Genomic DNA, 20,937 nt, shown 5'->3' on the forward strand with positions numbered 1-20,937 from the left:
CTCTTTTAGCATGCCTTAAGCTCTGTCAAACATGGATGAGATGTCTAACTGCAGACATCTCCTATTCATGGAGACACAGAAGAATTTCTTCAGGTGAAAAAATTTCAGCATAGTCCTAGGCATTTTGGATGTTCCTCAGTATTAAAAATTGAAGAGAACTGGTGGAGTCACCATCCCTGGAGGTGTTTAAAAGATGTTTAGACGATGCTCTTAGGGACATGGTTTAGTGCTAGAGTTGGTTATGGTTGGACTCTATGATCTCAAGGGTCTCTTCCAACCAAAAAATTCTGTGATTCCATTAAAAGCCATTCTGATAAGGTGACTTGCAAAACACCAACTGCTATGCAGTGAAGCCACAGGTGGGTTATTTTAGAAGATGCTAGATATAAACGGTTGAATATAAGCCAGTCCATTTGGTCATAGGAACACGTTTTATCTCTTGGAACAGTGTACAGATCTCTGTAGATGACCCAAACCTAACCACCTAACTGTAAGTTCTAAAGGACTGTAAGGCTTACTACTTCCAGATTCGTAGCAAAATAAAGAAATGTTGTCTTACAAACCCCTATCATTATGAGGAAATTAATATAATACCCTTTCTTCAGATGTCCCGACATCAGAGGTAGGAAGTTCACTAGAACCCCCTAGAGTAGTATGAATTCACACAGGATCAGTTAAAATTCCACCAAGAAGCAGATATAACTTGAGATTTCCCTGCTGTAATAGATAAGGGAGATCTGGAACCCCACCAGTGAAAGATGATCTTGAGCAAAAAAAAATTGTCTGGACTTCTATGTAACATGCTAATCAATTCCAAAAGATGCAGATTGGTATTACTAATCTAGTGGCCTTCTGTAATGGGGTGATCACATCAGTGGACAAGGGAAGAGCTATGGATGTCATCTATTTGGACTTCAGTAAGGTCTTTGATATGGTCCCCCACAGCATTCTTGCCACTAAATTTGAAACATATGGGTTTGGACTGTCAGAAGAATGAGGAATTAGCTGGATGGCTGCATCTAAAGATTAACACTCAATGGCTCAAAGTGGAAACTGGTGATGAGTGGCTGATGACACCAAGCTGAGTGGTGCACTCGATTTGGCTGTAGCACACAATCCAGAGGGACCTCCAGTAGCTTGAGAAGTGAACCTTCAGAAAGCTCAACAAGGCCAAGTGCAAGATCCTGCACTTGGGTAAGGGCAATCTGCAGTATCAGTACAGGCTGAAGGATGAAGGGATTGAGAGCAGCCCTGACGAGAAGGACTTGAGGGTACTGGTGGATGAAGGATTGAACATGAGCTGGCAATGTGCACTTGCAGCCCAGCAGGCCAATTGTATCCTGGGCTGCATCAAAAGCAGCGTGGCCAGCAGGCCAAGGGAGGTGATTCTGCCCCTCTGCTCCACTCTGGAGAGACACCACTTGGTGTAATGCATCCAGGTCCTGAGTCCCCAATACATGAAAGACACAGACAGGTTACAGCAGCTCCACAGGAGAGTTACAAAAATGGTCAGAGGGCTTGAACACCTCTCCTGTGAAGAAAGGCTGAGAGAGTTGGGGTTGTTTAGCCTGGAGAAGCGGAGGCTCCAAGCAGATCTTATTGTGGCCTTTCAATATATAAAGGTGGTTTACAAGAAAGGGAGAGAGACTTTTTACTAAGGCCTGTAGTTGTAGAAAAAGGGACAGCAGTTTTAAGTTGAAAGAGGCTAGATTTAGACTAGACATAAGGAGGAATTTTTTATTTTTATTTTTATTTTTTTTTAAAACGAGTATGGGGAGACACTGGCACACGTTGCCCAGAGAAGCTGTGGATGGCCCAACCCTGGAGACATTCAAGGTCAGGTTGGATGGGGCTCTGAGCACCCTGGTCATGGCAGGGTAGTTGCACTGGATGATCTTTCAAGGTCTCTTCCAACCCAAACCATCCTATGATTCTATGATTTTATGTATTTTAGTGCAGTTGATAGAATAGAAGCTCCTGATTGTCCTCGCTGTTTTGTTTGAATCTTGTAGACTACCCTGATATCCTCTTACTTACTTTCTCAACATACTATGTACAGATAACCTTGAAGCACTCTCATTCCGAGTGTGATGGGCAGCTGATAACTATAAGATTTGTGTTCATTCTTCTTTAAATCTTTAAAACTAGGTATCTTCATTTTCAATTCTGTCATGAAGTCTGCAGACAGAACAGGTTCTAAACTCTATCTAATTGAATTACTAATGAAATGAATCTCATTATAAGCTCATGTTTTCATAACTAGATTAAGCTAAGACACTAAATATGAATCTTCAAGCAAGGATTTGGATACAAAGAGGTCCACTGTTCTAATTAGCGGAGAAACAAGCTAGAGCTATTAATACCATCCTTCTTTTTTATAGCTTCACCTTTGATGTTTGGAAAAGCTCAAAAAAAAAACCAGACAGGAAGGGTATGCAAGTAGGTACCTTATAAAAAGATTCCATAGGAGAGCTACAGTAACCAATACAACTAAATTAAATCTTATTAGTGGACAATTGAAATAAATTTACAGAAAAGAAACACACACAAATTAGTCAATTAATGAGGGACCTAATATGAAAAGAAGGCAAGTTCAATATACAAGTCTGATTGTGTTCAATTATGAACTATGGTTTTGCTGTACAATAGACCTTTCATCCCACATGTAGCCATTAAAGTTTCTAGAAATATTTTTAGGAAGATTGAATGAGGAAGGAGCTTTTTCCATTGATTACTGCTGACCAGTAAGGAATCTCTGTGAAACGTGTAACTGAACCCAAAGCAACTTGCTGCAACAGGTTATCAGCTTTTACACAACACTACTATTAAATACAATGCTACATATGCAATGCTACATTACTCGACTATAACATATAATTTAAAAATAGATTTAAATTTTTTTCTGAAATATAATGACTGGAGATGTTAACACCAAGTAAAAAACAAACCTTAAAAGCCATTGTGAATAATGACAGAGTATCCAGAATTGTAAGGCAAACTTCAGTGGCAATGTTTGCTTCAAGTAAAGACTGGTGAAGAACATCTGCATCTGAATGGCCATAGCCTACAGAAATTTCAAATGAAGTGTAAGTGCTGGATATACCCATTTAAATGTTTTTTATTTCCAAAAGCCTTCCTGAACTAGGAAAAGACTAAGAAGTAAACAGCCTGACAATAGTTAGTGTTCAATGCAGAAAAATAATTCATATGCATTTAAGTGTTTTTCAGATATGTGCACATAATTACTCTAACATAATTTGCACAAGATCATAAAATATACTAAGTACAAATGTCAACAATAGAAGCATTAAACAGCAGTTAAAACAATAAATCTCTCATGTTTAACATATATGTGTATGTATGTATATACAGGTGTATGCACATAAATGTACACAGTTATATATATATACACATATATATTCTTAAATTAAGTATCGCAGTAGGATGGAGTTACAGCTGAAAATACGTATTGGTAATTTAGCGATGTTGTAATGATCTCAAAGTCAATCATAAGCATTATAAATATACAAAACACTAAGAGTTGAAGGAATACAGTCATGTAGTTACAGGCAGCTGAAGAGCAAAGTAATTAATTCTGCACTGCAGCAATACCATGCAATAATATTTAACAAAAATATTTTATCGCTTCTAGCTCCATATTGTATTTAAAAAATTTTACTAACACGTCCTGCTTCAGCGCTGGGTATATATTGCTTATGTTCCCTAACACTGATCTTTAAGAACCAGACTGACAAACATGCCCTGGTTGCTTTATAAAAATTTGGTCTGGATCATGTCTATATGTTAGATTTACAGTCAACTTAGCATCACTAAATCAATGACAGCAATGACAAACTTGTTGAGACCAAGAAAAGAACAGAAGAAATTACATATTCCTTTATAATGACACCTCGCCACTTCTTTCTGCACCTTCTTGTTTGTCTGGCTGAACTACACATGCACACCTGTAACCACCAGTTTCTTTGGATTTATACATTCTTCCTGTTAGGAAGTATACATCTCTTTCCTATCATCTTTTGCACTCTCTCTGCTCCACCTTTTCCTCCTCCCATGTATTTTCTTTGTGGTTTCAATCCACTTACATCCTTTATCCCTTTAATGATGGAAAGGAACAACTGGCATTTGGAAGCAAGTTTTAGTACAACAGCCATTTGCCAAATAATTTTCTTTCAGTGAGAGTGTTCTTTTCCATAAAGAAATTCAAAGAAAAATCCTTTTTCATAGCAATAGCCTCTGGGTGACCAGAAAAACTTAAGTTCGCCTGTGATTTCAGTAACGACAATACCAAGAGACGAGTGTTTTGAGAACTGCATAGAGGAGAAGGCAAATATTCTTTAAAGAAATTATTTGTTTGCTATTCCAGATAAAAAGAAAGAAGGAAAGTTTATTATAAATACCAAGTAAAAACCGTAGTCAATGGATAGAATTCCAAACAGTTCAAATTTTGTTCTTGACATAAATAATTTAGAGCAACAAATAAATAGGTCACTGATTTACCACTCCACACTATTACTAGAGAAAGAAGTTCTAGGCAGGAACTGAAAGGAACACTGAATTCAGTTGAGTTAAAAGGCTGTTTTAGCAGTGCTTTCTCCATATGCATGCTAAAAAACTATCCTTGTTTCATTTTGCTGTTATTTTAGGGAAGCTAATACTGTATTCTTCACATATAACTAACATATCGGATTCTGTTCTTCACATGTAACTTAAGAAGAAACTATGGCACTACAGTTACCACATGTAAAATGGACACCTGCACCCACACATTCACACTACTGCAGAGTAACTGGATCTAAACTCACTTAAGAACACTGCGAATGGGAAAATCTCTAATGACTACAAGGTTTACAATGTTCATATACTGCTATTACGGATCAGAGTATCTATCCTGTATTTCAGTATGTTTGCATATCACAACTCTACTGAGTGTCCTCCTCTCCTCCAGCCCCAAATTAAGCACAAAACTACACTGAAATTCCTCAGAGATACGGAATTTCACTTACGCCATTACTTCAGTTCTATTCCTTGCTTAAATCATTAGAAAGGGAGAAAATAATTTTATAATTTACATATATAGACAACTATCTTGCCAAAGAAACACAATTTTAAACACAAGTAAAGCGACTCTTTCCACGAAATATATCCATTCCTGTACGTATCCCACATGTATCCCATATAGGATACTTAGAAGATTTATTCAGGTTTTGAAAATTACTTCGAAACACAATACAGGCAGACTGACAACTAAACAAAACTAGAAGTTCGACAACAAGACCAAAGACATAAAAAGCAATTTCACATTCAGCATGGCTTTTACAGTATCATATTTTCACTTTGTAAAACCTTGCTCAATACCAAGTGGAATATCCTGATATTCAACAAATGTTCAACATTAAGAAAAACTACTATCACTTCACACAAAGTTATCTGAATGAGACACCTTCCTTCATAATATTCTTCAGACGGAAAAGAATGGAAAGTTGCTTTGAACATAAGCATGCATTTATTAAAATCTTTCAGCTCACTGTCTCCTAAAAACCTGTAAATTTGCCAAGTTCTGGAAGTATGAAATCTCATTGCACAGGGCCCAGAAACAGCTGTGTAATGTAGTTTCCAGATACTTTTTTTTTTTAAATTAATTTTTATCTGCAAAGTATTTTACCTTTGTGAATGTGTAGTCACATTGCATAAAAGATCTCTTTTATGTATCAAAAACCATCTAGAAATTATGATACAACAGTAGCAGACTGATTATAAGAAAAAAAAAGTGTAATTTACACAGATATAGAGTTTTCTGATATTTTTAAAATAAAATAATTGGATTTCTTATATTTAAGCAGGCATAAGAATGCGTTTATAAAAAGAGAGCTTTGGTGGGATATTTTTTTTCCACTAGACTACGTGGTAAGTCTTGTGCAATTAGCCTAATTGTTGCTTTATATTACAGATAACGAGCTAAAAGATTTTAAGGGACAGTTAGATATGCTTTGGAAAATAAAAGGATGAACACAGTGAACATACAGTTAACTCAAATAATTGCTTTACTGCACACAATTCTTTTCAGTACCAGTGTTGCATTTTACTGAATTAGTCAACCAGTTTCATTGTTTTTGAAGCTGAAAATTGAAAAAAATGGTGCTTCAGAATACTTTACATATAGTATATTTGCAATTTAAGAGCAGCATGTTTAAAAAGATAGGCCACAAGCAGATTTAGTTTTCAATACAGCAGACTTATACAAGCTGACTCCAACCTGATTAAATCTTACCATTGTCTACAGAAATTCCAAGAATACTTGATATCTTTCTCACACTGAAAACAGAAAAATCACTTCATTATTGGATGCCTTTTCACTTCCAGACAAACCAAATCATGGGCTTCACAATCTCTGTAGAAATTCTAAGAAACTTATTTCTCATTTAGGGATGTCAAAACATGGAGATGTGGTCAGAGTGCATATTTTTTAGATTAATCATTTATAAGACCAAGTGGGGAAAAAACCGAAGCTTAATACAGCAAATAGAAAAAAACAAGTACATTTTGTAAACACCTCCAGCACAAAGTTGAAGTGCATATAACTTAAAAAAAAAAAAGAGACAAATTTAAAATATTCTGTAGTTAACCATGCTCCATGTTATGGCATCAGCCTGCATTGATTGTTCTACCATAAAGCAGGGAACAGACCACCGACTGATTCCAGCTATTGCTTCGACCTAGAACAATAAAAGTCATTGAAATGCACTGGTGTGGCTCTGGGACCTGTCTCTGGTGTTGTGGTACTGGTTGAGGATGATGAATGTTATCATGTCATGAGACTTACTGTGGTTAAAAGTGAGAGAGTTATCCAGGCTGCTCAGCTGCTGCAATCTGGCATGCATCATTCCTGTTCTGTTACGGGAAACAGGCAATGTCTGAGATTTTCGATCATGAACTATGGATCCCAACCCCTCCTGGTTCCTGCAAGATGAGTGAAATGGGATAGAAGCAAAAGTTAGACATGTCAAACTGCAGCAAGACAAGGAAGTGTTAGTTAAGCACAAGAAGTTTTACAGAAAAAATCGGAATGCAACCTATTTACTGTTTTGTTTATAAAACAAAAATAGGTAGCATAAAAAAAGCGTCACAGCAAACTCTTGAAACCTCGAAGCATGAAAGCAAAAGCACAAAAGCAGTCGCTCATGAAGCACTAAATTTGCTTCAGGGCTTTTCAAAACATAAATATTTGAAAACAAAAATATTCTGAAAATATTCAGAACCCAAAACCAAATCCTCTATTTTGATGGTCAAAATTTTAGGAAAAAAGTTAGGACACACAGCGGTAAAATTAGAAAGCAGACATGCAACGGGAGAGCAGGAATTAACTGAGGTATTATCAGGTACATCTTACCCAAGCAGGAAGGGAGAAGAGCCATATACTTTGTTAAATTTGCAGCAATCAAGTGAAGAAAACAGAAAAGTGATCTGTGTTAGCAATCAGTACAGGCTAACCTCCTATCGTGTACCACCACCAGAGCTGATGAGAAATGAAAACCAGTGCGCTTGAATTACAGAATCCCCGCTCCCTTTCATTCTCTGTCAGTTGTGTATTTTAAAAGTGTATTGATTGCGATATACTTCAGTGCAATGATAACATGGAAGACTAGAAAGTTACATCGACTTGGAAAATTCAATATATCTGCAGAACACCAGATGATTTCTATAACAATGTTTTTAGCCTTAATGTGCAGTACACTGACTAGGTGATCAGTAATCAAAACCAAGTGTGGTAGTCTTCCCTATAAACCAGTCAAATTAGTCTGAAGAAGTTTTACAAAAAGCTTGAAAATTACAGACTCCTGTAAACCCAGAGTTCAAAGTCCATTTAAACACAAAGTTTACAATCAAAACCTTAAGAAAGTCAGATTTATTTTAGCCTTTGATTTTTTTTTTTTTTTTAGGGTATGTGAACAGAGATGAGATTTTTTTCTGAAAAATCTCCAAGGAGACAGTCAAGTTTGTTGTTTGTAGAAAGAGATTCACCAGCCATTAATTCTAAATTAAAACCAAAAAAGCTAACATTTTAGTTAGAATGCTTTACCACCCAAAGCCTGCAACAACTTTCGCATCGAGTTCAAGAGGGCCAGTACTTCAACCCCACAAGTTTAATTATAACAGTATTACCATGTCAACCACAGTATAAGGCCTAAACAAGCTGCTATATTTTAGTTTATTAAAAAATTACTTCATGTTAAAAAACACATTAATGCAAAGATATTCAAATAATTTAGTACATCTTTCTGACTCCCACAGATTTTCTCCTAAATAGCTTTTAATGGGAATGTACAGGTATCTAATGGTACTTCAGACTTCAAATTGAAGAACGTCAGCGTTGGATGTGTTCACTACTCACCTTTCAGTAAAAACACTATACATAAAATTTCTAAAACATTTCAGTGGACATAGTTTTATGGCCAAGTGAATAAACAAAACAAATCATAACATTTCTTCCCAAAGACACTATTTCAAGGAGAAAATACGCTGTAAAATTTAGTATTTAAGGGTCATATTTTGAAGTAATTGACAATAAACACAACATACACAGACATCATTCTTAAACAGACACCAGACTTTCAGACAGGACACAGATTTGTTAATATAACAACCAGTTATTTAGTTCATTTCACAATAACACTTCTACTCATGCAATTTATTTCTAATAGAGATTCAAGGCATATTATACACATTATTCTTAGTGAACAAGACAGTGAAAGTTAAATTCCACACAGTACCTGGCTATGTATCGTTTCCCCATGTACTGGAACTGATGTAAGCATACTCTGTAGAGAACACATAAGTCGGAGAAGTAATGCTTAAAACAATCTCTTCCAGATTTATGTAGTTTGAAATGTTCACTGTTATTTCTGTTTAACTTTAAACTCTTACCCATGTAAGGATTCAAAATAAGGACAATACAATTTTTTTTTCCCCTTGGCCTAAATTCTCTTGGTCCCAAGTTGATGTTCATGTTTAGTTAGCATTTTGTTTGTTCGTTTTTAAGGTCTCCAGATTCCAGGGTAACAACAACAGAGGTTCTGACAGAACTATTTTCTACAGGGAATGTGCTTTTACAATATAGGAAGTTACAATATAGGGAAGACGATAAAGGCAAATCCCCCTAAAATAATTTTTCATTTAAAAAAAAATTCCATACTTCAATATGATCTTATATTTTAAAGAATCATAATACTATGGGTTCAGATCAGCAAGAAAGTTGAAAGTATAACCTAATTTGCCAGGTGCTTCTGCTTGTCTTCACAACTGTTAAGTACACTACCCTGATGACTAATAAACTAAAGTCACACTTTCAAATAAAGAAAAATGGTGTGAATGGAGGCTGTAATAATGATTTTATGTGACTCTTTTCCCACTGTAAGTAATTATCCTGATAATTCAGAAGACTTAATGCAACCCTTCCCTTGTCCTTCAGGTAAGAACATTCTAAAAGTTTTTAAAAATATAAAACCCAACTGAAAGTCAGTTTTCAGGCTCCCTCTTCCTTGTGCCAGTTGTGAAGAAGGGACAAGACTGGCAAATAGTCCCTTCAACTCAGCTCCATAACACAACTAATAACTGATATTGCATTGATTGAGCCTCTACTACAAAAATAAAGGAAAGCAGTCCAGTGAAACAGCAAGGAAACAGAAAGTCTTTTGTGGCACACCACTTCATGCAAACAGCACCTTCACTTTTTGTTAAGGTATCGGTCAGTTCCATGAACAAACTCACTAAATGTGCATGGGGATGCAGTGCACCCATTAATACATACTGGATTCATCCTATATCTTTTCCCTTACAGAAAGGCAGGAGACACAAGAGGAATGCTAGGGGGATGGTTCACATACAGCCCTTTGTTCCTGGAGTTATGCAATTCAATCAATTTTGATATGCAACCATAAAATTTCAGCAGTTCCCGTTACAAGGTGCTTTTCAATGCAGACAGGTAACAAGATGGTTCCTCTTCCATAAGCACAGCAATATTCTGAGCACTGTTTGTTGTTTAGGAACTCCTGAGATCACTTCTGTGTAGCCTAAATCCAGAAACTATCATGGAACTGGACAGAAATGCAACTGTGCAGATCAAGTTAAGGACTTCTAAACAGACAAAGATTGTATTATTTTTTCAAACAAATAAAAACGTATAAATACACTTCAATCCACTTCAACCCACACTCATGTTTTTTAACAGCACAGCAAAACGTATGATATTATGACAAGCTCAACGAAAATCTTACTCTGTAATCGTGAAAAAGTCCATGAGTTCAGATTTTGTAGCCTTGTTCCAATATGTAAACAATGCATCTAGGAAAATGAAAAATATTAGAAACAAGATAAAGGCAGCAAACACAAAAATATTAAGTAGAAGAGTTAACATCAGTTTTTAGTTTTAAGGCAATGAGGATTCAGAGAATCTAAAAATGGCTTTTGAGGCACAGACAACTACTACTATTTAAAGTTTTCCTTGAAGCTGATTATACAAATGTACATATCAATTCTCCAAATGAGTTCCTACCTTATGCTTTCAATTAATCTATAATATTCCCATACAATTGCATATTTTAAACAGTAAAAATTGAGTAGTCTGTACTGACTAGTATTCTAAAACTATTAGACTTCAGAACACTTTGGATTGTCAGTCCTATAACCCTGCTTCTTTATAAAATGGTCTCAACATTTTAAATTTACAATGCCTCATTCTGGGTAGTTTTTCAGCACAGGTTTCAGATTTTCTTTATTTGCACAGATTTCTTACAAAGCTTACAGTGACATAGCCAAGACCTGGTCTCTTTTGCCAAAAATGTTGAAACTAACTAGGCTAACAAATTCAAAATTATTACAAAGATGTGTGGAAAAGTGTATTTGACACTTGTTCTTTTCCAGGAGAATTGAGACAAAAAAATCCTCACTGTGCTTATGTAAATGTTAAATTGCATTTCCTAGAAATTCTGACTAATTTTTTTATATTTTGAAGTGTAAAATAGTGAAAAGGACTTTTTTGAGTTTTATTATTATTTTATGTACTTATCAATGTAATTACATGAAAATTTAATGGTATGACTGAATATTGACTACTTACTAGCCTTTCAGTTCTCATTCTTGATTAAGTGGTGCAATAAATTAGGGTTCAAGTGCCTCATAAACTTGATTCTTAGAAATTAACATCAAAATAGGCAAAGAATATAAACTAACTACTTTTGATTTGTTTAGCATAAACTTAAAAATGCAATGTTTTTATCAAAAGGGGCTTGCCCTCTTTTCAAAATACAGATCAAGGATAAGGATAATCATGAGTTGTATGATACTAGTTAAAAAATATAAGATTTGCCATTCATGCAGTATTTCTTTCCCCATCCTGCCTGTCTCCCTCTCTGCTCCACCCCCCTACTCCTCCTCCAGGACAGCATAACTCTTAATAATTCAATGAATCATCTCACAAACATCCTAGAAGAACAAAGAAGCACTAACATCCCCATTCCAGAAATAAAAACATAGAAAACAACCAAATCATTTGGTTCCCTGTTACACAGGACGTTCTGCAGAATGGAGGAATGGACTGGCCAGAGACTTTCCAAAGATCAATGAATTATTATTCGCCACCATTTTCCAAATCGGACTCTACAATCACACACAAATATTTGCTTTCTTACCATGTCCTTCAGTTAGCCTCACACTTTGAGGGCATAATGAGTATTTAATGCTTACAAGGTTTCCGGAGTTTCATTTAATCAATCACACATATTCGTAAACAGCATGACATAGTACCTACACCTAAAATACTTTGCTGATTTTTGAAAAAGTATTAAAATCACAGGCATAAATCCAACACATGATTTCAAATTTATGAAAAATAGCTGGAATTCCCTACCTTCTGACATATTTCTCAAAATATGAAGGAAACACATGAGCAGACTTTTGATCTCCGCTTGGTCAAGTTTGTCATATCGAACCACAGAACTTCCTAAAGTGCTGCTCTGTTGGTTCTGAAAAGAAGAGAGACATCACTTTAAGAACTCTTCAGCCAAAATACAAGAAACTAAAATGTTTTAACTTGTCTTATTAATTCCTGCAACAGAAAAGGGATCACAGAACAGAGACAAAAATATTTCATGTAGAGACAGGTCACTAAAACACACATTACACACATGAAGTATACCAAATTAAGCCTCTTCACCCTTTTTTTTACTTTTATTTCCTTCTTTGTATGATTTCCGCCCCCCCCCCCAGATGGTGGAGTAAGAGCAAAAGTTACCTAGCAGTGATTATTAATCAAGTTAGTTATACATAGATATCCCACTATGTAGAAATCAGGCATGGCCCTTCTGCTTAGATGAAGTACTTTAAAAATAAATGCTACTGGTACTGTGTGTACCACAATAAAAGGAAAAAAAAAACCTGAACTTTAGGCAAAGATTTATCTGTAAAGGATAACTTCCACACAATCAGATGTTACAAAATCCTCAGTCTGAGGATAAATTTTGCTCTTTGTAGTGCCTAATTCTCACTTCCAATATGAGGCCAGTTATGTGAATAGAAAATGAACCAGACATTCAATAAGGTTTTTTTTGTTAAGTCAGCAGTCTGGTACAATTGATCTGTGCAGCTCCCTGGTTTCTACAAGGAAGCTGGATCACCTTGAGTCCATGACCTTTTTAAAAACATTAAAAACAGTTTTGGAAGAAATCCGTCACATCGAAATTAGAAAAAAAAAAAAAAAGAAAACATAAGACATGTAAAAAAGCACTGGGTTTCACAAACAAAGCAAGAAATGCCATTATTTCAAGGGTAGAATAACCCTCCCTTTCCAGGAACACTCCTCACTGAAAGCAGGAGACAATGCTAATCTGAGAGGGAACATTTCACAGCACACACATCCATTGACTGCTGAGCCCTTTAACGCATTCCATGTAAAAGGAAAGAATTACCGTCCTAAAACAATCTGTGTAAATCTGTCAGACACCAGCCATTGAACAGATGCGCAGTGAAACTGAATGTGAAACTATAATTGACACTGGCCAGAATTTACTGTAACTTAGGAGGAGATGGATGCCTATAAAAGCCTGATTACTGCAGATTCTAAAGACCCCACAAACTGTTTTCTCTTAAAAATGTCACCAGTGAACAAGGATGTACTACTGTGCAGCTTTATGGATCTGGAAGTAGCACAGGCAAATAACAGGTGGGTAAGCAGAAACACAATTTGAGTTTCCTAGACTTTGGGGTACTATTGTCCAGGGCACTACATAATATTCCCTCAAAAATAGCTGAATAAGTAAATGGATAAACCTAGGACTACAGCTACTCAGAAGCTTAATTTAAAATAATGTCAGTAACCTATAAATTATGCACATATTAAAATAGAAACTGATATACTTCCAGTTGATTCTGATTCCACAAATACAGTTCTACGGGTTATTCTGAAAAAAAATTTAGAACAAAAACTTGGCTCTTCAGTAATGATATCAAGCAACGAGCAAAAACTGGAAGATAACGTGCACTGAAAAACAGATCTACTAGAAAGTTTGTAAAGCAACAAATGGAAGCCAGAATTAAGTATTATTCAGGGAAAATATTAACAGCATGCAAAACACAAATCCTGTATTACCTAAATTGGCAGACCAGAGCAGAATTTTCAAAGGATACTGACTCCTTTGAAAACCCTTTCAGTTGGTAAAAACACTACACATTAGTAATTAACGTGACAACTAAGTAATAGATGACAGCATTGCCATTTAGCAACAGCGTACGCACAAAATATTTATTTACTTGGTCAATGTCAGATAAGACTTTTTAGTTCTATTTATATTAAAGACCCTAAACACCCAAATTCCGTCGATATTTAAGATGACTGGATTTTTATGCTTAAATTAAAGCATGTACATGAACTACTCCAGGTTTGGCATTTAATGGCATTTTACAGGGTTACATTGCACGTATTTGGCTTGAGATTCAACTGTTGCAAAGAAGCGGCAAAACTATTGATCACACATTTCACTCAGAAGCTGAACTAAACCAAGCACAAAAACCAAGTACTTCTTGTAACTGAAGAGAGAAAGCAGCATGTAAAATTTTCTCTGGCAAAGCTGGAACTGTCAGAAGTGAAAAATCCATAGTAACACGGTTTTTCTTGGCAGGGTGAGAATTTTCTTCTTCTTCTCCATTAGGGCGCATAGCATGAGCAGAGTGCCTTCTGAGAAGCTTCTCTCTCTGCCACACGAAGGCATGTCAGAGTCAAGGGGAAAAAGTTAACATGTCGTGACTTGCACAACAAGATGTAAGAAAATGAAACGCGATCAGTATCAACACAAGCTCTAGAAAGACACGACTGAATACCTCATAGCTACTGCAGCCAGAGCGCCTAATTTGTAACAGTTTTAAAATGAAATGTGATAGAAAAGTCAAACTAGTATGAAAGAAATCACCTAGAGAAAGCACAGCAACTCTTTTTTCAACATTTCAAAAATGCTACATATCTTGTGTACAGAACAGTATGGAGTGAAGGTCTCCACAAAATCAAAGCAGCTGTCCTAACTAGAATTCAGTTCTCTCAAGTGAAATTCAATACACTTCATCTAGTGCTTTTCTCTAGCAAAGGAAACAACTACTTGCTTATGTCTCTACATTGAAAATCTGCTTGTATTTTCTGCAAAACAGTTTAATAAATGCAACCGAAAGAGAGTTCATCTGACAATTATTTTGCAAAAGAAACACTTACGTAAAACATTGCTCTACAGTTACTATAGACAGCCCATTTCCCAACAGAGATCAGTTCTCATAGGAGTTAACTTCTCTATGAGTATTAAGTATTTTAGGCATACACACTTCGTGTTTGTTTGTTTTGTTTTTACCTTGTCAAGAGAATTGCTCTTGTCACTGTGTCTTTCTGGGAGACTGTTTCCAGAGTCTGTACTTATAAGAGAGCCTCTTGAGTCAGCATTCCTCACGCAATTAATATTTGGAGTTGATGTGGTGTATGGGGAAGCTAAAAAAAACCCACATAACAATACAACAATCTCAAATGATACATACTCTGAAAAGTCACTCCATAGTTTAGTCAGACTTTTATAGCCACCATATATGTATATATGTGTAAGAAAGCAAATTATTAATTCAGTTGGGTTACTTTTAATGAAGACAAACTTATTCTAGAGTTTCAGCAACATATACATGTATGTACATACACGGACTTATATACAACTACACAGACACGCATATTTAAAAATATATGTAGCAATACATGCACACTTACATGAAGAAGCACTTTTTTTTTTAATTGACTAGTAAGTGACACAACTAATTACAGCAGACAACAAGCGAAAAACAACAGACAGGAGTGTGCCCACAGGTGCGCACAAGCAGCACTCTGCTTGGAGGTGGTCTCTAACATAGAATCACAGTATCATAGAACAGTTTGGGTTGGAAAGGACTTCCAAAGACCATCTAGTCCAACCCCGCGCAATAAGAAGGGACATCTGCAACTAGATCAGGTTGTTCAGAGCCCCGTCCAGCCTGGAATGTCTCCAGGGATGGGGCATCTACCACCTCTCTGGGCAACCTGGGCCAGTGTTTCACTACCCTCATTGTAAAAAATTTCTTCCTTGTGTCTAGCCTCAATCTCTCCTCCTTTAGTTTAAAGCCATTACCTCTTGTCCTGTTGTAACACGCCCTTCTAAAAAGTCTGTCCCCATCTTTCTTACAGGCCCCTTTTAAGTACTGAAAGGTGGCAATAAGGTCTCCCCACAGCTTTCTCCAGGCTGAACAATCCCAACTCTCTCAGCCTGTCCTCACAGCAGAGCTGTTCCAGCCCTCTGATCATTTCTGTGCCCTCCTCTGGTCCCTCTCCAACAGGTCCATGTCTTTCCTGTACTGAGGGCTCCAGAGCTGGACACAGGACTAGGGGGGGGGGGTCTCACCAGAGTGGAGCAGAGGGGCAGAATCACCTCCCTCAACCTGCTGCCCACGCTGCTTTTGATGCAGCCCAGGATACAATTGGCCTTCTGGGCTGCAAGTGCACATGGCTGGCTCATGTCCAATCTTTCATCCACCAGTACCCTCATGTCCATCTTCTGCAGGGCTGCTCTCAATCCCTTCATCCCCCAGCCTGTATTGATACCAGGGGTTGCCTCAACCCAGGTGCAGGAACATAATGTATAAAATCATGTATTATGACACTCTGGCCATAAGTGACTAAGGCGAGTCTTGTCTCCTGTTTCTCTGCATCAAGACAAAAACTATCAGCTTTGACAGGTGAAAAATCAGCTCTCTTGAAGAAATAGCTGCAGTTTCAAATTGAGAAGCAAACCCCAAAAAGATGCCAAAATAAACTTTTCGTGTACAGACTGAATTCTGACCCACGCTGAACAGCTGATTGCATTACAGTTCTGTTAACGGAAGTAGCAGCAACATTCAAGTACATTATGCAGAAAGCAACCAAAGTTGGACACAGAACAATTACTTCTGGTAACAAATGAAAGAGGAAATGGGTTCCCTTTTCAATTATTTTACTTTATTTTTTTAAGTGCTTACCAATGCCAGAGATAACACCAAATAGATCTTTAGGAAGGTTGTTATCCAATGTGTTTCCTGATTTTTGTGGCGTTACTAGCTGACTTGCAGTTGGCAAATTAAGTGCATCATCCTTTGCACTCTGGAAAAGAGAGGAAAATATGATGGTTGTTTTTCAACATCATGGATTTAATGAATATGATACACTTTATCTTCGAGAGCAGTATCTGTTACATATGTATTTCTTACATTTTAATTTCTATTAAATATGCTCATGTGGTGGATCCACTTAGCCATGACAGCTCAAAAGGATGGAATGAGATGTTCAGGTACCTGCGCAAGGCTGGGATAGCCTAAAACTTAAGCTATCTCAGGAAACACTGAAGAAATGAATATTCCGCTGAATTTTAACCAATATAAAACAGATATTTCCAAGATCCAAATGACTTTTATTTCAAACACCCAAACATTTCTCTTGTTGGAAGGGTATTGTGAATTTCTTTCTTAATATCAAATGGAACACAGCAAGATATGGAAAAAGTAAAATACATTAATAATTAAATCTTGGATTCAATAATTGTATGCAAATATAATGTATCAATATACATCTTCACAAACTCCATTGAATTCATTCTCCTGTAGCCCTCTTAAACTACAGTTGTTCCAAAAGCACACTCATTTAAGGTTAAAAATGTTTCCCTAATTTCTACAAAATTAACCTTTTTATGTGGTCCATTTATTTCAATGTTGGACCAAATTGGAAAATAATATTAAAAAAAAAATCTACCATCAATAAACAATCTTTTCAGCTGCACAGCAACAGCAACTACTGGGTTGTTTGGATTATAGTGAACATAATTAATTCTCTATATATTAGATGTCAGGGGAATATCCTCTTGCATAAAAATGAATGTGTGTCTCCAGTGCCAGGATTTACAAGAACAGAGCCAAACTATTTATACGAACTAGTAGGCAGACTAAAGAGAAGTGTAATTTTTGAGTAAAAAACAGAGATAATTTAATGAAATCTCTCACAGAAAGTGTATCAAAACTGGTTAACAGATATAAATGGTAGGCCATTAAATTGCAGCAAAAATTGATATTTTTTACTTCAAATATACTGTTCCTTCAGCTTCATTGGCTGCTCTTCTTAGAACACTCAAAAAGATGCAGTGAGTCCAATCCTATGTGATCTGAAGTTTGTATTGAAATACAGGCACGTGCACCAGAGATAGAAAAAGCAAGATGTTAGACGGCAGTATAATCACATGGCATTAGAATGATGCTGTGGCAAACTCTGTGGTTGTGGCATTCTCCAGAAATCTTCAAGTAAAGATCAATAAAGGCACTGTTATCTGTATGAAGGACCAGACTAGACTGGACCAGAGCAATTGCAGTCAAAGCCATGAGGGTTAACTAAGCTTTTAATCTTATAAAAAGCAAGGAGAACAAACTCACAGAATTCTGAAGCTTATGAAACTCTGTTTGCCAGAAGTATTCAGTATGTCATGTACACGTCACAAAAAAATTAGGATAAAAATAGTTCAGAATGTCAGCTAGAAATGGTCACTCACATTGCTGGAAGGGTTAACAGGAAATGGAGACACATCTTTAACATTGATTCGCTGAACATTTTCTATGAGCAGTCCAAAGAGCGGCAAATACATGGTGGCTATTCTTGCTTGATGGCTCTAAATAAAGTTTTACAGTTCGTTAACAAATTACAGATTTAATTTTATATCACCATGTGTGTTTTAAGCTACTGACTCCTAAGATACAATAAAGGAGCATCTAATAAATATTTACCAAGCCAGAGGCCACATTCATAAGTTCATAAATGGCAAAAGCAGCGATCATCACTGTATTTCATCCAAATCTACAGAAGGTCAGTACATTTTATTTATTGTTTCAATATAAAGCAGGAAAAACCCTAAATTAATATGATTTTAGCTAAGACTAACCAAGTCAATTAATATTACGTTAGCTTGATAAATTCATTATATCTTCCATTAAAACTTCATGAGTTTTCCACAGCACAGCTGATGTTAAAAAGAAGTCAGGAAAATTAGAAAACACTGAAAATTTGCTACCATGACTTGTAGCTTTCTTATTTTGCATATAATAGATGATGTAAGGACAGCTTCCAAATATTAAGAATTAAAAACAACTGTTTAATGAAAATAAAGAGTTTTAAAAATGTCTGTAGAAATCGGATTACTTTAAGAACAACAGTTAAATTACAGTGTGCTAAAATGTAATATACACATGTAATTACGTTAAAAGGTGCTTTCATACTTTGGTAAAAACATGGGATTTGCACATTGATTTTGATGCAATTTTCACACTTATTTTCATCACAGTTTGAACAGAAATAGCATTGCTACAAATCATCAACTTCTGTTGTGAAAGAAAAAAAACCTTCTGCATACATGCACACTTAATCTTCATTATTTTGTACTACGAGCACAGCAATGCACTTACCCTGGAAGCATATCTATCATCAAAAGAATGCTTTATCATCAAATTCTTGAGCACGCTAATCGCAATCTGACGCACATCTCTGAACTCTTGCAATGCGCTGCCCACCTCCCTTAGAAGCAGTCCCACTAAGAAGTGATTTCTACAGAATTCATCGGTTAATGAATAGTCCAGGTGAAGGTCTGGAAGTAAAGTATAAGTTCTATGTAAGGAATGGAATTATTTAAACCAGTTTATCAATTAACTTAAGGTTGAACTAAAATGTTTCCAACATTACTGACACATTCATTTATATTCATATATATAAAATATACAGTCGTAGTTATTTAATCTATCCCTAGCCCAATTCACTGTATAATTAAGCATTTATTAAACAATTATGTATATCCAATCAACAGAAGTTGTAGAAATTTAAAGACATTATTTTAAAAAAATATTTTAAATATTGTCCAATATTCAAAAGTGTTGTCATTAAATTTACTTGAACCAGTATCTTATTGCTCCAGATTCAAATTTCAGATCTATATTCAGGCACTGAAAACACAAGTAGTGCACAATGGTTGTGCACATTCTATCTTTTGGGAATTTAGTTGCACGGTAGAAGCAGAATTGAATTTTAGTCTGTGGTTCAGTCCTAGGTTAGTAAATTTGAGAGACTGCAGCAAAACATGGATTAAGAAGTTTTTTTATTTCTGTATTGAAGTTTTAAGTTCCTTCTCCATTATCTTACACGTGTCTATCATGAACGTAGACTATAAAGCCTGCTAACAACTGTGATATTGGTTCATTGATGTCCTCTATGAAAATGGTCCCAAAAATTTGCGGTGTGTAGTGAAAGTGTAATGAAGAGACTGCGAAGCAATTTTATTTCATAAAACAGTTAATATCTAGTAGTAACTAACTGTAAATCTATACTAAGCCCTATATAGATACACAGATATTATACCGACACACACACAAAACCCCAGCACACCTGACAGAGCAAAGTCAAATTGCCCCTGTTTTGGAGTATTTTTTGTGTAATAAAATAATCCAGTTCATTTATGTACTGAATAAATGACAGCTCAAGGGAAACTTTAGTTTGAAGATTCTATTTATTAGAATGTTTAAAATTCCATCTGAGGAGGTGTTGAAGAGTTTCTCGTAGTCACTGCCATTGTTCAATAAAGTAATGAAAAACCAATCTCAAATTGTTTTCATTTTTCAAAAGGAGCTCTTCCAGTAAGGGAATCCAATAAGTCAGAAAGAAAGGGATAAAACAGCACAGACATTCTAAAGGCCTCCTGTAACTCACTTAAGAGACAACCATGTCACCTGAGATCTCTTTTGCCTGAAACAGCAAACAGAGCCAGAAATACATTAAATAAAGGTTTTCTTTCCTGGCTAAACTCCTAGTTCACCGGAGAGCACCATTTTACACTGTTTTTTATTGTGTAATGAGAACACTGTTTTATCAGGTTTTGCTCTTTCCTTAGGATCCCCTAAACTAACAACTCATAGTCCCTTTTCTATGGAAGTAATTATGCCTTGTTATTATCCAAGAGACTCCTGGAGGCTGAAAAAGCCAAACTTGGAAATAAGTTCTATGCAGTGGTCCAGCTTCCATTCCCAAACTTTGTTCTGCCACCTTGATGAAAGCTGTAATTAGTTATGTTCAACTTTACTAAGCCAGCAGAGCCTAGTGAATAAAAATTTTGGAAAAAAATAATTACAAAAATAGAAATGTTAGGCAGGTTTACTTGTTACTTGTAAAAGCAACTTCCTCACCTCTGGTTCATTGATGTTTGCTATAGCTCAATGCCTGGAAGAAATTAATAATGTCTTCACAGCCATAAATGCAATAGGTAACATACTATTTGTTTTGGCACAAGGGTAGATGTGCCAATAACCCAGGTGGCC

At 36.0% G+C, this 20,937-nt stretch overlaps 1 protein-coding gene across 12 annotated transcripts in view; it reads right to left on the reverse strand.

Moving 5' to 3' along the window:
- The window catches only part of DOCK9 (dedicator of cytokinesis 9), a 125,091-nt gene that overhangs the window by 21,955 nt on the left and 82,199 nt on the right, over positions 1-20,937 (reverse strand). For 4 of the 12 annotated variants that reach the window (XM_065829721.2, XM_071806935.1, XM_065829720.2 and 1 more), the window contains 9 exons: positions 19,042-19,220; positions 18,135-18,251; positions 16,582-16,702; positions 14,904-15,037; positions 11,924-12,038; positions 10,293-10,359; positions 8,790-8,837; positions 6,842-6,978; positions 2,949-3,064 (listed from right to left, as the gene is read on the reverse strand). In XM_065829721.2, coding sequence (XP_065685793.2) covers positions 2,949-3,064; positions 6,842-6,978; positions 8,790-8,837; positions 10,293-10,359; positions 11,924-12,038; positions 14,904-15,037; positions 16,582-16,702; positions 18,135-18,251; positions 19,042-19,220 — 1,034 coding nt within the window. Of the gene's footprint in view, positions 1-2,948; positions 3,065-6,289; positions 6,334-6,841; positions 6,979-8,789; positions 8,838-10,292; positions 10,360-11,923; positions 12,039-14,088; positions 14,263-14,903; positions 15,038-16,581; positions 16,703-18,134; positions 18,252-19,041; positions 19,221-20,937 lie in introns of those variants that run through there. The other 8 variants (XM_065829727.2, XM_065829725.2, XM_065829731.2 and 5 more) reach the window with 4 other exon arrangements.

Source organism: Patagioenas fasciata, chromosome 1, assembly GCF_037038585.1.
Source record: "Patagioenas fasciata isolate bPatFas1 chromosome 1, bPatFas1.hap1, whole genome shotgun sequence".
In the NCBI taxonomy this organism is placed as follows: Eukaryota; Metazoa; Chordata; class Aves; order Columbiformes; family Columbidae; genus Patagioenas; species Patagioenas fasciata.